This window comes from Maniola jurtina, chromosome 17 (assembly GCF_905333055.1).
Source record: "Maniola jurtina chromosome 17, ilManJurt1.1, whole genome shotgun sequence".
NCBI classification, from domain to species: Eukaryota; Metazoa; Arthropoda; class Insecta; order Lepidoptera; family Nymphalidae; genus Maniola; species Maniola jurtina.
Window position 1 is genome coordinate 8,981,708 of NC_060045.1, and position 17,292 is coordinate 8,998,999.

Here is a 17,292-nt window from a genome sequence, read left to right on the forward strand (position 1 = left end):
TCACGATGATAATAAAAATCTACTTTTTGTCATTGCCCATTCAACTGCTCTGAGAGATTAAAAAAATAAATAGTTCGGCAATTTAATGGACGAGGCGGAGCGTCAGTATAAAAACTATGTTAGAAACACTATCGAAAGATATTACCTGTTGAGTTAAATAAACCCATAGAGATAAAATATGCCTATTGCCTATGGTTGAAAATTGAATCCTAACGCATTTAGTTGAATTTTTTTTATTATTAAAATGACTTTTCCCCAATAAAGGCAAAAAATTATAAAATCTAAAATCTTACGAAAATTTTGAAATAAGTTTTTTATGGTTAGTAGATAATATTATAATTATATAGATTTTATACGTAATTAAACTGAAAATATATGAATAAATACATATAGGTATGTTAAAAGAAAAGAAAAATATTTTTGATGTTTAATAAATAATAATAATTTATATAATGGATAGGCGGTGTTACGTAGAATTACCTACCAAAGAAAATGGGTTTATAATTTACATGCAGACCGTATCAATCCCGACTTCCATTACCAAAGCCCCAATAGAAACCGATGACTCATCAGATTCTAAACTAATTACAGAGCAAGAGGAAAAAACTCGCAAAGCGAGACGAATATTTCATAGGCATTAAGATTCATCAAAAATCACTAAGCTAGTGATTCTTCCATAGGCGGTTTCTAATTTTAATCTTTTGATTGGAAATTTATTGAACGGATTAGACCACTTTCTGAGGTAAAAATATTATAACTGGCAACTCTCTAAAATTTAATGATGCGACGTCTTTCGACAACTTATAGGGCCCAAGCAAGTCATTGGGCCCAAGTAGGTTCCTTAGTTTTAAATGGAATTTTTGAGAGTTTTATTGAAAATTACAAAAATAGTGTCTAAAATCTGAATACAATACCGGGACAATGTTGAAGCGAAGATTTATTACGAATTTTGTTTTATTTTCTGATTTTAAAGTACTCTTTAGGGTCTTTAAACATCGATTTAGAATTAGGGGGTAGGTACTTCTAATCAATGAATTTAAATAAGAAACCAAAATGATACTATAGTTATATATACAGACAGGTAAAGGCTACAGGATCACACAAAATGAATATTCAAATCATAAATTTTAATAAGGAAGAACGTAAAAAATGCCTTAATTATGAAATAAAGATGTTGAAACTTGAAATGAACGCAAAGCATTTAGAAAAGACACAAGAGACATCGAATCCTAACCAAAGTGACTTTAAAATACTTTGCTAATTTTTTTTTTTTTTTTTTTTAATTAAAAATATTAGCCATGTTAAATGACTAATATTCCCCTTTCCTCTCCAACTAAGCGTCAGGCTTGTGCTAGGAGTAGGTACGACAATAGTGCAACGGGCGGGGATTGAACCGTCGACCTTTCGGTTTTCAGTCCACTCCTTTACCGGTTGAGCTATTGAGGCTCTTAAATTAACTAATTACGGTTCTAATTACGGTTTAGAAGTAAACCGTAATTATTTCGTTCAGCTCATGATAAGAGATAATAATGTCGATACTATTTGGAAGGATTAGCCCTCTGAGTGATATGAATCATACAAGGTCCAGTTTTTTTAGACGGTAAAATAATTTCGATTGACCGTAGAACCAAAGCCGACTCTTAAAATCGTTATGACCTGTAATATGTTACAGGATTTATGGAATCTCTATAATCCGATTACAATGGTAGTGAAATTTACATTTTGGTATTAGGCTAGCTTCGAAGATTTAATGTTATTTTTATTTTTCTAGGAATTATTTTATCTTCTTTCGAAAGCCGCATGTTTATTCATCATAATACCTATACTTAATATCTAAATTCTTCTCTCTTTTTTTGAATGGATTAGGTCTATATTTCTTTTGCTATTGCTATTCCTATTGTTACAGTTTTAACTGTACCTCTATGGAAACTTTATTTAAGCAAAATAATGACTTCCAGTTTCTTATTGCCAAACCTCTTCTTAGTGCTTATTATACTAAAGTATCATATAAATTGTTCAGTCAATCTCAAACCTACTAACGTTTTAAAGTAAAAACTATGAGATATCGTATACCTATCTATAATATTTTATATTCTACCAAAAAACAGTACCTAATAAAGTTTTTAAACATAAACCAAGAGATTTATACCTCTTCCTCGTTCCTGATTAATGAACAAATCAATTTAAAAGCATCTTGCCAAGGCAGCAAGATACAATCATATTTGAATAATAGCTTGTAATAAAAAGTCCAATTAATACTTTTTTGATATACCAAAGAACTCTAAGCTTTTTTATAGAACCTATAAATCTATATTTTATAGATAGACACTACAACGGTGTGGGAATATAAAATAGTGTCCGATCTTTCGTATTAGAAAACCATAAAATAAGTAGGTATTTAAACAGGTTCTTGGTTTTTTTATTACTCCATTACAAGTTAGCCCTTGATTGCAGTCTCACCTGTTGGTAAGTGATGATACTGTATAATATGGAAACGGGCTTACTTGATAGGGGTGAGACAGTTTTATTAAACTCCTACCCCTTATCGGTTTCTACACGGCATCGTACCAGAACGCTAAATCGAACTAACACGAATTGCAGGTACGATGGTAACTATAGCTATGGATGTAGCCAGACCAGAGATAATTTAGAAATTACATTCCCAAATTGTCCCTGCCGGAATCGAATCTAGAACCTCCAACTTAGAAGACCACAGTGCACACCAATACGCGAGAAAGGTTATCAACGTTATTGGTATATCAATAATTATAACTATAGGTACCTCCACCGATCCAGAGACAAATTATTTCACAAAAATAGCATCTTTGAGTATTAGGCATAGAGAGAATTGGATCATCTCAATGGAAATATTAAAAAAAAATCAAACGTAAGTGCTGCACCAAATTTAATCTAACATGTTACTATTTTAATCTTTTCAATCGAGATAGATAAATTTCCAAGAAGCACCTACTACGATTAGGAAACTTATAAATATTTCAATTCCAAGTAGCGTAGCGGATGTGGCTACAGTCGACTTAACATCTGCAACTAGACTTACACTGTCCGTCCGTTACGTGCATATAAATTGAGTTCTACTCTATACTTACTATGACCAACGTTGTAGAACATTAAAATGTTCTTCAATATGAATATTTTAATTTATCAAACCATCTTTTAAATAACACCTAGAAAATTATTAGAATTTAATTACAGTGCGGCGCAGTGGACCGCGTCGGTATATTCTTTGAATATGAGAAAAGTTTGTGAGTATTGATTTTATGATTTAAATATTGAAGTCAAAAGTTGACTGATACAGTGTGGCTAATTCTGTTGTACGATCTCTAAGCCGAACTAAATGATAGATCTAAATATATTTCTATCCCTTTCAAAATGCTCCCTGCGAAAAATATGCGAAAATTATAGGTTATATCTGTCAATTCATTTTAATTTAGAGTTTATGTGCAACAGAATTAGCTACAACAACTGCTCATAGATGCTTTCTCGACAAAGCGTTGAAAAAAGCAAGAAATCCGTCTCATGGTTTGCGCTTGGACTGTTGAATGTTGAGATAACAGCCGATGTTAGGGATAAATCATAAAACTATAAAATTGAAGAATGAAAAATTTATCTTACCTATGGTCTCGTAGATGATCCTGTCTTCTAAATGCCTTGCCACAAATATCGCAGGAGTAGGGACGTTCATCAGTATGCGTTCTTTCGTGGATGAGCAGATTGTAAGACTTTGTGAATTGCCGATTGCAAAACTTGCAGATGAATTGCTTCTTCGGCCTTGATGCTCTACCAGGTGCTCTGAGTAATCGCCTGTCTAGATGTGGATGCATCTGGTGCGGCCCAGCACCTGGTGGAAATAACCCAGCTCCGGGGAAGGTAAAGCTGTTGGCAGCCGTTGGAGAAGGGCCCGGTGCTCCAAGAAATGCACCAGGAGGGCCATAAATAGGCGGTTGTGATGATCCGTCTGATATCATCCCTTCTATTGACGAAGTTCTATGGTGAGGCATCAACATTGCGGCTGCAGCTTCCCGCAACGCTACCTCCTTCCTCTTTTCCACCATCATAGCCATTATATCAAATGAATTTCGCTTAGGAAAATTGGCAGGTGCCCTATCCGGGGAACCTTTTGCCGATTCGCTTCTATCTCTTTCCAGAATTCGCTCGCGTTCTATGATTTCTGAAGGTAATAATGGAGGATGCATATCGTTTGGATACATAACGGGGTGCATGGCTCGTGTTGGGACTACGGGAACGAAAGCAGAAGATTCACGATGGGATGCCGTGAGAAGGGAGCCTGTAGTTATCTGACGGTGGTATGGTAGAGGAGGCGAGTCGAAATTTCCGCTCGGGTTTCGGCCACTGGACGAGGGTCTTTGGGCTCTTTCAGCAGAGCTTGCGAGGAACTGGTCATGTCTGGAACGTAAAGGTGGATTGGCAGGGCTTTCCGTTACTGGGCGAGGTGTCGACGCCCGTGATACTGCTGCTCCTCCGTTGTCAGACATTACGCAGGAAGAATCATCTGAAACAATGAACACAAATTAGCATGTTGGTAACATGGGAGCGGTGATAGTCTAATTGTTAAAAAGACCGCCTCCTTTTCAGAAGGTTGGGGGTTCAATTCCGGACATGCATCTCTAACTTGTCGTAGTCACCTGTTATGTATTACCTGTTTATGTTTTTAAGTAATTATAAAGGAAAACATCGTTAGAAACCGGTAGGACTAAGAGTTCTCCATAATATTCTCTTAAAACCTCAATTGTTCAACGGCTACAGATGCGGAATGAAATCTGAAAGGTAGGCGGGTTCAAGCCCCACCCGTTGCACTATTGTATGCTTGCTTGTGCTAGGAGTAGATGGGCCATATTATCCACCCTTGCGCAGGGTGGCCTTAACTCATACTAAGAGGTGAGCCATGCTTAGTCACAACTGATCATGATGATGAACATGAAAGTGTGACATCCAAGAAACAAGTCTTAAGCACAGTTTTCATGGAACTTCAAATAATAAAAACGTGTTAATGACGCCGGACACTTGCCATCAGGGTTATGTACTCAAAAGGTTTTATGTTTCGTTTTTGTGAATTTATAGCTTTGCCTTACACCGAAACTTAATTAGCGCTTCCATAGTCGCATAAAGGATTAAAGAAGTTATATCTGCAACGTGTCATTTCCTATCATGATGCACATAATACAGTCTGTCGTTCCGTAAGCCTTTTAACTGGGCTCTCTCCGTCACTTACTCTATACAATCGTAGCCCCAATTTCATTTGAATATTAAGCAACCAAAGTACATGAAATTTTGCAGACATATTATAGAAACTAATATCTGTGCCTGTGGTGTTTTAGGTTTTTCTAAAAATATGTATGTAGTTTTAAAATTACAGGGGCTCAAAGATTTGTATGTGAATTTTTAAGACCGCGTAACTTTGAAACCGAATCTTTTAACGGAAATCTGGAAAACCACAGACATAGATATTAGTTTCTAGAATATGTCTGCAAAATTGGATTGAGTATGATTGGTTAGTATTCCAATGAGAGACGAACTACGTTTGTATGGAGTGAGTGACGGAGAGACCCCTCTTAAGACATGTGCAAAGCTAAAGTCGATACTTATCTATGGCTTTCACTTTGGTAAGAAGATATCTTGCCGGTAACTAGCAAGCAGGTGTTGAATATTTAGATTTATGGATCGAGAAACATGTTTAATTAAGTAGCTCTACATTGTCTCCACTTATCTATTAGCATAAAAAATAGATTAGTTCTCATACGATCCGCCCACGCTTCAACGGTTCACAATTTGTTTACAGTTTTAGATGGGCCATAACATTTTGCCACCAATAAGTGATATTGACTGATCGAGTAGCTTCAGACATAATATTTCAGATTTCAACCATCTTGAAATGATAGCTATTTTATAGCGTTCCAAACTTAAAAGTTAAAACGAAATATAATATGGAACCATTCTTAGTGTATCTCTCTGACTTTGCCAGATAAACAAGTTCAGTAATTTTCCATTTTCCTATCCAATACTAGCCATAATATTGGTCAAATAAGTTATAACCTCAAAAACATCTTTTCTAAAACCCAATGAGGTCCTCCACGCCTTGTTTTCAATGCTCTTTCAAAATGATTAATGAGTGTTTTGTTTTATTTAACTATTTTTATCATTATGCAAATTAAATTGTGTACTTCATGCATCATTCAACAGTTTATTCGGAATAGTATAGTTTCTTGGCTTCTGGTGGTATCAGAAAATGTTAATGGCAACCGGATTTAGATGTGGAGCCGATATAAATGTCCATACTTGATAAGTTGCCTCCGATTGCTTAGAATACAAGTTATTTATACTCGTAGCTAGCGGTTGCACACGACTTTAGCTGTATAAATTAAAAATTCATATCCATACTGTTAAAAAGTATAGTATATTGTAGGTATAAGTAGTATAAATGCAAAAGTGTGCTGTCAGTTTGTTAGCTTTTCAGGGCTTATTTTATTTAACAGATTTTGACAAAATTTGCATGCAGCGGACGGCATTGTCTTGGAAAATCAAAGAGTTTCCACGGTCGCGAAGTCCAAGGTCATGGGTATCACACTAATATTATAAAGGGGAAAGTTTGTGTGTATGTGTGGGTATGTTTGTTACTCCTTCACGCAAAAACTACTAAACGGATTAGGCTGAAATTTGGAATAGAGATAGATTATACCCTGGATTAGCACATAGGCTACTTTTTATCCCGGAAAATTAAAGAGTTCCCGCGGGATTTTTAAAAATCTACATCCACGCGAACGAAGTCGCGGGCATAATAATGTATAGTAATAATCATAACAGTCGAATAGTAGCTTAACATATCGAGTCCTTCATGGGATGTTTATTTAACACTAACAATATCTACGAGATTGCTATTCCGAGATTTACGAGTGCCCTGATGGTTTCCAACTGAATGGATGTCTTGGCGGACTATAAAACGGTCGTATTTTATTTATTGTTCTTCCATAGAGTTATGTTTCCTTGTGTTTCCTGTGTTGTAAGTGTTGTACCCATAAACTACTAGGACTTCTGTTCAAAAAAGCTGAAAATATATCTAAAACTCAGAGTCACTCAGTAGTCACTTAGCAGGCAGTAGTTTTTACGTGAAGGAGTAATAAACATACAAACACACATACATACAAACTTTCCCCTTTATAATATTAATGTGATAGTGTGATAGTGTGAAGTGTGATGAGTTACATCTCATAGCCATGATAGCCTAGTGGTTAAGGCGTCCGCCTCTTATTTGGCAGCTTCGATCCCAAACACTTACATCTAACTTTTCATAGCTATGAGTATTTTAAGTATGTAATTAAAATTTAAATTCCTGCTTTAACGCTGAAGGAAAAACATCGTTCAAATAAACAAACTAAAAACGATCAAACCTGCATGCCTGAAAGATCTCTATTATGTTCCCAAAGTAAAGTAAAGTAAAAGTAAAATATTCTTTATTGTACACCAACAAGACATAGTAATATATAAATAACCTTATAGATTTATGTACAAAAGGCGGCCTTATCGCTACAATAGCGATCTAAATATTAATAAATAAACATAATGTATATATATAAAATTTAAAATAAATAATTAAGAAAATAATAATAATAATACTACAGTAAATAAGAAAGGAATAAGCATAGGAATAGACGACAGATACGAGACAAAGGTGTGTGAAGTGTGTCAATTCGCCAGCGTGGTAGACTATTGGCAAACCCTATTCATTCTGAGACGAGACCCATGCTCAGTAGTGAGTCGGCGATGGGTTTTTGTTGATGATGATGATGATATACGAGTACAAAAGACGCCAAATCATACAAGTCTATTGAATTTTTAAAACGAGAGAACAGAATAATATGGTTTTTCCTACATGATTTTAACTAAAACTGGTAGAGTGTCCAATGTGGGTCCGTAATACTAAGCAGAGTCTGGTAATATAATATAGGTTGAGACGTGCTAGGTCAAAGTCTTTAAAAAAGTAGTTAAAACCTAAAAAAATAAAGAAAAAATATATAGCACGACCGCAACTTCCAAAAAAAAAAGATAAGACCAAGAATCAATTTATTCAAGCGAGATCGAAAAACCAGGCAAGCGCCGGGCCCGCATTTCACTACGTGTTGCCCGTTCTACCGTAAAAGCCTTCTGATCATCCCTCCCTTTCACTCTTACTGCGGTTTTGTGTTTTGTTTCATTCCCACTAAGGTTACGCCTGATCGAGTTTCTACCATCTTACTTGCTCCGAAGCTGTAGAACTACTTTTATCTCTGTTGGTTTGAGAATTTAGAGATTATGAATATGTATGAAGGCACTGCAGTTAGTAATGGACTTGAGGGTATATTACTTACTTGTAATATCTTAGTAAACAAACCTTTGGGAAAAAACCATTTTTGGGAAAAAATAAGTGTAAGACGATTCGAGCATCTGTATAGTATAGCCAAGACGATTTAGCGTACCGATAATACCGATATAGCGCAGTGTGTTAAAAAAAGCCAAGTGCGAGTCACACTCGCGCACCGAGGGTTCCGTATTCGGGTATTTTTTTCGACATTTTGCACGTTACAAAAAAAACTATTATGCGTAAGAATGAATAAAATCTGTTTTAGAATGTACAGGTAAAGAAAGCCCTTTCCTATTATATGATACCCCACTTGGTATGGTTATCTTACTTCGAAAATTTAAACACATTTTTTTTATGATGTAACGGTTTTCGGATTTATTCCTTTACTTGTGCTTGCTTGCTGCCTTTCATGATTCTAGGTCAACGGGAAGTATCCTATAGGTTAGGACGGACGGACGGACGGTTGCTAAGCGCGACGACGATATTGAAATATATTATGGATCCAGTTTTTTTCTCACACGCCCTAACTAATTCACACTGAATATTACATCGAACCTGATATTATGTAAGCAGGTGAGACCGAATTATCGACACTAAATAAATTATTGTATACCTGAGAAACTCTAATGACGTCTTTAATTATTCCTCTCCCTATAGCAACCTACCTCATAATTACAGACTTTTATTGCTAAGTATGTTTAAATCATTTTGTTTTTTGGGTCTTTAAATTAGTATAGTGGGTACTTACCTGTAATCTAGGGTAGCCTAGGTTCTGATTATACAGAACTAGCTTTTAGATAGTTTTTTAGCAAATGTAGTAAGTAACCTTTGGTTTTTCTGGAATAAAAAGTGTACCAATTTTCGTCAAGACTGGTTATGCTGTTGGGCAGTGCAAAGGCATCAGACAGGCAGGCAGAATGTGCCTTCTAGTTACTACATACTATGTAGCTGCTTGAATGGCGAAAGCGCAGTGTTAGCAGATCTCCCACTAGGTGGGCAGAAGTCAACAAACGAACCACAGGGAGCCGCTGGATTCAGGCGGCGCAAGACCGTGGCGAGTGGAAATCCCTACAAGAGACCTATTAGCAGCGGACATCTAGCGACATTTAGACAGTAGACATCTAGTTGACGATGACAACGAACATGTATTCAAATTCAAAATATTTTTATTCAATTAGACTTTTACAAGTTCTTTTGAATCGTCAAAAGCATCTACCACTGGTTCGGAAGTTTGCAGGGAAGTATGGATTACAATGGCTTAGACGTGGCGCAGACGTGTCTTTTCTACAAATTCGTATATCGTGATTAGGCGTAGGTAGTTATGCCTGTGCTACGACGACGTAGCGCCTAACCGTCTGTTAGTGTAACAAGAAGATATTGTGTCTGCGCCAATTCTTTCCAACTACTGTACAAATCATGCCAAAAAGTAAAAGGATTGGATACTTGGATATAATATTAGGTGTCCATATCCAAATATATAGGTAAAAGGAAAAGCTGACTGACTAACTATGACGGAGAGAGCCCTGTTAACATATTATCAAGTAAACTGACTGATCTATCAACGCACAGCTCAAACTACTGAACGGATGGACGGATCGGGCTAAAATTTGGCATATAGATAATATAACGTAGAATCCTCTAAGTGGGTTTGAAAGTTGTATAGTCCACGCGGATGAAGTCGCGGGTATTAGCTAGTTAATATTATAAATGCGAAAATGTGTGGTGACTGTCTGTTAGTTTTTAATGCCCTCTAACCTATTTTAACGAGGTACAGAGTTAGCTTACGGGACGGACATAGGCTACTTTTGTCTCAGAAAATCAAAAAGTTTACACGGGATTTTTAAAAAAGGTAGCTAGGTATGTCCACGCGCACGAAGTCTCGGGCATCATCTGGCATTTCATAAGTTTTTATATTTTGAGATTGCTTAGATCTAAATTTCTCACAGTCGGCCATTCGTTATAGGTCAATCGCCGTCGCTTTCACCCGTAACTTTCCTTACAGCGAAATGTTATTATCTACTTACCTACTCTGAAAAAAGTTCGGAAGGGGGGGGGGGGGGAGGTCCAAGATTTGATCCTGGGCGGGTTTGACCTCTAATCTTAGTTTAGTAGTTCAGAGTTATGTGCGTTTTAAGCAATTAAATATCAATTGGATACTATTGTACACTTTCTGATTCGTTGATCTGGTGGTCAGAGTTAGTAGGTAAGTATATTAAGTTGAACATGTACGTATAGATATTGAATAGGTGTTCTCGTTTTTCATTCCGCATGAGAATACTATCAGTGATCTGTGCCAGTCCGATCTTCGGGCTTTAAATCAACGCTGCACGGACCTGTCTCAGGATTTAGTTCATTAATCCTTTCACGAGATTGGGGTTGATGACTCGCGTCGTTTTTTAAACTTGTTCCTCTGCCCTAAATTAAAACAGTAGGTAGGTAAAACAAAATTCTCAAATGTTTTTATTTAGTTTTTGTGCTTTTAAGCTATGGCTAACAACCACGCGGCTTTGCTCGGCAAAAATATCCCTCTTTAACAGGGCTCTCTCCGTCACTCGTTTCATACAATCGTAGTTCCAATTTCATTTGAATATTAAGCAACCAAAGTCCATGAAATTTTGCAGACATATTCTAGAAACTAATATCTGTGTCCCTTGTCTTGTTGGAATTTCAAAAAATCCAGCCTGATTCCTTGTCTACACTGTGCAAAATTTCTGCTTTCTAGTTTCTAGCCCAAAGTCAGTGACAGTAAGTCAGGAATTTTCTCTTTTTAATATATTTAGTTAATATTTTCTGGTTGTTTGTTTGACTGTCCATGTATCTATTAGTCCAGCCTAATCATTCAGTTTGAGCGGGGCTTTCGCAGGCAGACAGAGTTACTACATACAAAAATGATCTAGCTAATTTTATCTCGGAAAAATATTTTTTTTTTCACACACAGGCATAGTCAAGAGCGGGAAAATTCCGGGCCAAAAAATTCATTTACACTAATACTATTATAACGATTATTTGTCTGTCTATCTGTCTGTTACATTTTCATGGCTTAACCGCAGAACCGGTCATGACGTTTGGCAGAGATAGGTAGATACGTGCCTATAGCTTGCATTATGAAAACAGACAGACGGACTCATACTAGGATACTTTTTAAACTAGAAAATTAAACAGTTCTCGATGGATTTTAAAATACCAAAGAACGAAGTCGCGAATATCAACTGGTGCAAGATAAATATATATGTAATTAAGTTGGTTTTACCGCCAGCGCGGTGCGTCAAAAAGCTTTAACGCAGGCAGGTAGGTACCTAACTAGAATTTTCCAGCACAATAAAAAAGTTATCAGCACCGATTTCGATAATACTTCAGAAATCAACATAATTTAATTAGCAACGAAACGAAGTGAAGCAACTGATTAACACCGCTTCCATGTTAGCGGCGAACATCAAAAGAATTTTCAAAATGATTTCTCGGAAAACGTTATTACTTATTGAACCAAGGGACTGATCGCCGAAATTATTTATCTTTATTATCAAATCATACAATCTGTGATGTACAAATAGTGGATTAATATTGACCACAATTGAGTTTATTGTTATTATTAGAGGGGAAATTCGTTTTCGGTGCCGCAAGGTTTCTGTTATAATGATAACGCGTCACAGTATGCCTGATTAGATTATGTTATCAGTTGATGGTACAGATTAACTACCATTCGCTGACTGAGCCTTACAGCTCTACTGTATTATAATTGATACCCACTGTGAAAAAAAAAAACTTTCCAATACTACATTGTCTCGCAAAGTGGCTCTTATTTTACCGCGATCAAAACTATAAAGTATAATTTTACACACTTTTGTGACAAATATTACACAGCTACAAAGTCATGCGGAAATATTCACACACTAGTGTGGTTATATGGCCGCCAAATAGAACCGCCATTTTATAACAAAGTGTTTTAGAGTACCAAATAGCTTAGTTAGTTCCAGAGATTAAAAACTCAAATTTTTACTTCCTGGAAAACATTTTGCTCGAATTTTTTTTTTATTGACAAACGGTGGTTCGCTCTACAAATAGTCCTTTTCCAAAATGGAATCTCTTTTCATCATTGTTGAAATATTTTCATTAGGTTTTTTGAGAGTAAGTTCAGTATACTTATTTAAAGTTACAGTATATTCAGCTAAGCACAGACAGAAGTCACGACTCAATTGCCTTTCACAGAACTTTACATCAATTAATATCAAATACATCAGATAAGTATTTTTGATTTAAATAAGTTTTAAATAAATAAACGAAATAAGCATTTCCAAGAAGTCGATATTTAATCTGCAATCGGAAAACCTGAAATATCATCGATTACCAATTAATAAATTCCCATTTAAATGTGTATGTATTGGTTATTCATGAAGTAGCCGTGTGCTATGTTAAATAGATATCCTAGGCTTTATCTTAAGAGGGCTCTCTCCGTCACTCGTTTCATACCATTTCATACAATCGTAGTTCCAATTTCATTTGAATATTAAGCAACCAAAGCCCATGAAATTTTGCAGACATATTCTAGAAACTAGTATCTATGTCTGTGGTATTCCAGATTTCTGTTAAAATATTCGGTTTCAAAGTTACGCGGTCTTAAAATTTTCATACAAATCTTTGAGCCCCTGTAATTTTAAAACTACATATTTTTAGAAAAATCTAAAACACCACAGACACAGATATTAGTTTCTAGAATATGTCTGCAAAATTTCATAGACTTTGGTTGCTTAATATTCAAATGAAATTGGAACTACGATTGTATGAAATGGTATGAAACGAGTGATGGAGAGAGCCCTGTTAACTAACGGCAGAATGGCTTGATTAATGGGCATAGATTCTAATTAAGTTATTTAAAAAACATCTTATTTATGCAAAGTACCACTTCCAACCATTTTTCTTATCAAATACAGGAGACAATCTTAAATAGAACATTCGGATGTCTGTAAGATTATTTTATCGGATGACTGAGACTGTCCTGGATCTGACACGTAAATTATTATTACTCTTTTACGCGCATAAACGTAGCAAAAATACATCAATGTCTTTTAAGACTTTTTGTCTAATGTCTGAATATAGCTAACTTTTCGTTAATAGATATTGGAGCTACTAATAAAAGTTTCTGAATAAAAATACATACATATTTAAAAAAAAATACTACAATATTACCTCTGTACCTTTTACTACCTATCAAGTATCAACTTAGTCAACTTATAACAAAATATTTTTGCCTTTTTGTATGTTACTCTGGTTTTTAACCCCCGACCCAAAAAGAGGGGTGTTATAAGTTTGACGTGTGTATCTGTGTATCTGTCTATCTGTGTATCTGTCTGTGGCATCGTAGCTCCTAAACGAATGAACCGATTTTAATTTAGTTTTTTTTGTTTGAAAGGTGGCTTGATCGAAAGTGTTTTTAGCTATAATCCAAGAAAATCGGTTTAGCCGTTTGAAAGTTATCAGCTCTTTTCTAGTTACTGTAACCTTCACTTGTCGGGGGTGTTATAAATTTTTAATTTACACTTGTTTATATCCGTAATATGAGTGTCTTTTTCATTTATACTTTCAAATGATCTTTTAGTTCTTATGTTATAGCCCATTATTGATTGAAATTTTTAGTGAATCTTTTCTTCAAAGATTTTTATATCTTGAAGACATGAACGTGAAATAGATAGGTACCTCTACCTACTAAAAATATAACTACATATTATAATGTTATAGAAAATCTAATGTTCTATAAGTTTTGTTGCAAGCCGCAATAGGTACTTTTCTTTAGAGAAAGAGCTATAAGGACCATAAATTTTACTAAAATTAAACTAAATGCTAAAGTGTGTTTGTTTATTGGCTTGTCCTTCATCCACTCCGCGAGGCAGCAAAGGATCCACGTAATTTTTTGCATAGATATAGCTAAAGACCTCGAAAGTGACAAAGGCCACTTTTGTCATGGAAAATCATGATTTCGCACAGGATTTTTAAATCAAAATCCACGCGGAAGAAGTCCCGGACATGATCTGTTCTCGTCTACTCTGGAGCTCTACAATACTCTTCTAACGGTTAGGGGGCACGTGTTCCTTAAAATATATAAAGTAGGCTTATGAAATACTTAACGCTTTAATACTATAATGCCTATTGTTTAATGAAATAATCCCTTATGTTTTTCTTCAAAAGCCAAGCTACTGATATTATAATTACCCGTGAACAGTGGCATCATTGTAAACCTTGAAAGTCCTTAACCACAGACCGTTACGTTTGAAGTGTTGTGTTCCTTTGGGTGGCATCGCCAATAAAAACAATAATAAACATTTAATAGCACACATCCGTGCACATGACCATGATAAATAAAACAGGTAGCGTATAACGCACCCTGCCTACCCAATTTATTCCACATCCGCCGTATTAAATTACGTATTCCATAAAAAAAATTGGACTCACAAGGCGACGGGTTGTCCGATCGATCGGCCGACGCTTTCAACCCTCCAGTAGTCAGGTAGTCGCCCGCAAAGTTTACAAACCGAGGGTCCAAACCGAACAATTATGTATCATTGCAATTTTTTGTCACATTTCACAGTCTAACCACACTTGGCGTGGACAGGTGAATAGGGGATTAGTGACTTCCACACAACAATAGGCGCACTGCACAAGCCATAAACAGTTAATAGACGTAAAGTCACGTTGTAAGCACTAAACAGTTGAACACATCACAGTTCTTTTCAACGTTTCAGTTCTCACTGTAATCCTAGTAAAGTTTCATACACTGTGGTTATCACTAGAGGTTTTCAGGTTATTTTCGTTTGGCGCTAAGGCTGCGTGTGCGCAGACAGCGCGCGGCTAGTGGGAGTCGGGCGCGTACTACTGTACCGACGTCGTCAGAGGCAGTAGCGCTCCTGTACCTGTCCCCCCTCGCCTCGCCCGCGCCCGCCGCCGAAGCCTTCGTACCGTTTTTACTTGAAGCAATAAAAAAGGGAAGGATATCAGATTGTTTATTTTTCGTGTTAGTAGCTTATAAGTCGTGTAAATTAACGCCGCCCTCGAAATGTTTGGTTCGGCTGTGGTGTAGGATAGCTCTAAGATAGTCTACGAGTAAACCTTAAACTAAGCAGACGTGTTTCCTTGCAATACTCCCCGCACACCCCCGCACACCTCATGGCGACCCTGCCTAGCGAACTCGGCGCCTGGCCGTCGCCGGGTGTCGAATGACGGGCGAATTATGCTGAGGAGGCGGATTCTTGTGTGCCTCCGCGCATCGAGTTAGAACATTTATAATTAAAAGTAATAAGTGATACTAAAGCCGTGTTCTTCGTGTGGTAAAAAAGAAAAAAAAATGGGAATTTACACCAACAATATTTTACTCTCGACCATCATCGGCGTGTGCGGGCTAGCCATATTGCTCATAGCCTTCAGAAGCTACAAAAAGTGTCACGCTACAATGATACAAAGAGAAATAAATGATAGCGCATTCAGGAGGATGCAGCTGAGATGGACTGGCCGCAGGGAAACTAAACAGGAACAAGACGACTCCCCGGTCTAATAATTGGATAGCGACGAAAATAATATATTCCGGTGCAGTGCGGACCTTTTATCTATAGTGTGCGAAAAATAACAAAAAGTGTTTGAACAGTGCTTCATAAGAAAGAAAACTGTAACGTAGTATTATAAGGACATGGACATATCTAGGTCTTTGATAATGGTTTTATTCTTAAAAGATAATATGTGTTTTAATATAATTTAGTGTCTACATATAATAATATATAATTTAGTGTGAGGTTTAAATATGTAATAAGTTTTAATTTTAATGGAAAATGATTTAGAAAGTATTTTAAGCGAGTTATTAGATATTCAAACTAATTTAAGGAAATTAGGTCCACGTAGAAGACAACAGTATAAAGGTAAAGTACATCAAAGTATTTTAAAAGCTAAAGAATTATACTCAGAGTATAAAAATATTATTAGTACTTGTTCCGTACAGAAAAGCTCATTAGAATTAGCTGAATATATTTACGAAGCTTTAAATGAAAAAATAGTATCGACGTACGATAAAATTTTGACATATAGCTCTACTAGTGAAACGACCAAAGATCAACTTTTAAACATGGAGACATTTAATTTAAAAACTGCAGCTAGCTTGGTACCGGTTATGGACGAAAAAGAAGAGACTTTAGAAAAAATTATTGACAGTTTAGAGCTCTACGAGAGTTGTTTGAAAGACTCTAAGTGTAAGAAGCAATTAGCTACTTTTACTCTAAAAACTAGGTTAAGCAAATCAGCCAAACTTAAACTTAAACAAGAGTACGACTCTTGCACCGAATTGGTGAAGGACATAAAAGCGTTTTTACTAACAAAAAAGTCACCTAATTCATTATTAACGCAGCTCAATAGAGTTTCACAAAATGAAATGTCAATTTCTGAATACGCGTCACGTATCGAAGAACTATTTGTAGACCTCACTATTTCCCAGGCTAATTCTAACGAGAAGGCGTACGAAATTTTAAAACCTATAAATGAGCAAATGGCGATTAAAAAATTTGCAGATGGGCTCCGCAATAGGCGTTTAAGCACTATCATTTCAGCTAGAAACTATACGCAGCTCAAGGACGCAGCCCGTGCTGCACAGGACGAGGAGCTGGCCCAACCATCTACTTCCAACTCGGTGTTAAACATGGTAAGTACTAGAGGTAGACCCTTTATTCGAGGTCGGGATAGTTACAACTACAGAGGTAATAGAGGAAAACCTAACCAAAATTTGAATTATAACCACCCCAATGCCAGATTTTACCGAAATAATAATTTCCGCGGGAGACAGCCACGTGGAACTGCCACGCAATCGAGTCGCAGTCGAGGTCGAGTAACTCATAATAGGGGATATTATCGTGGTAACGTACATTTCGCACAGCAAGAGACTCAAGAGA

At 36.3% G+C, this 17,292-nt stretch overlaps 1 protein-coding gene across 1 annotated transcript in view; it reads right to left on the reverse strand.

Moving 5' to 3' along the window:
- Positions 1–15,243, reverse strand: part of LOC123873683 (protein bowel-like) — a 63,912-nt gene extending 48,669 nt beyond the window's left edge. Inside the window, exons 1-2 of the mRNA XM_045918663.1 lie at positions 14,819–15,243; positions 3,634–4,531 (exon numbers count right to left, since the gene is read on the reverse strand). Coding sequence (XP_045774619.1) covers positions 3,634–4,514 — 881 coding nt within the window. The 5' untranslated portion in view covers positions 4,515–4,531; positions 14,819–15,243. The remainder of the gene's footprint in view (positions 1–3,633; positions 4,532–14,818) is intronic.
- Between the last annotated feature and the right edge of the window lie 2,049 nt (positions 15,244–17,292).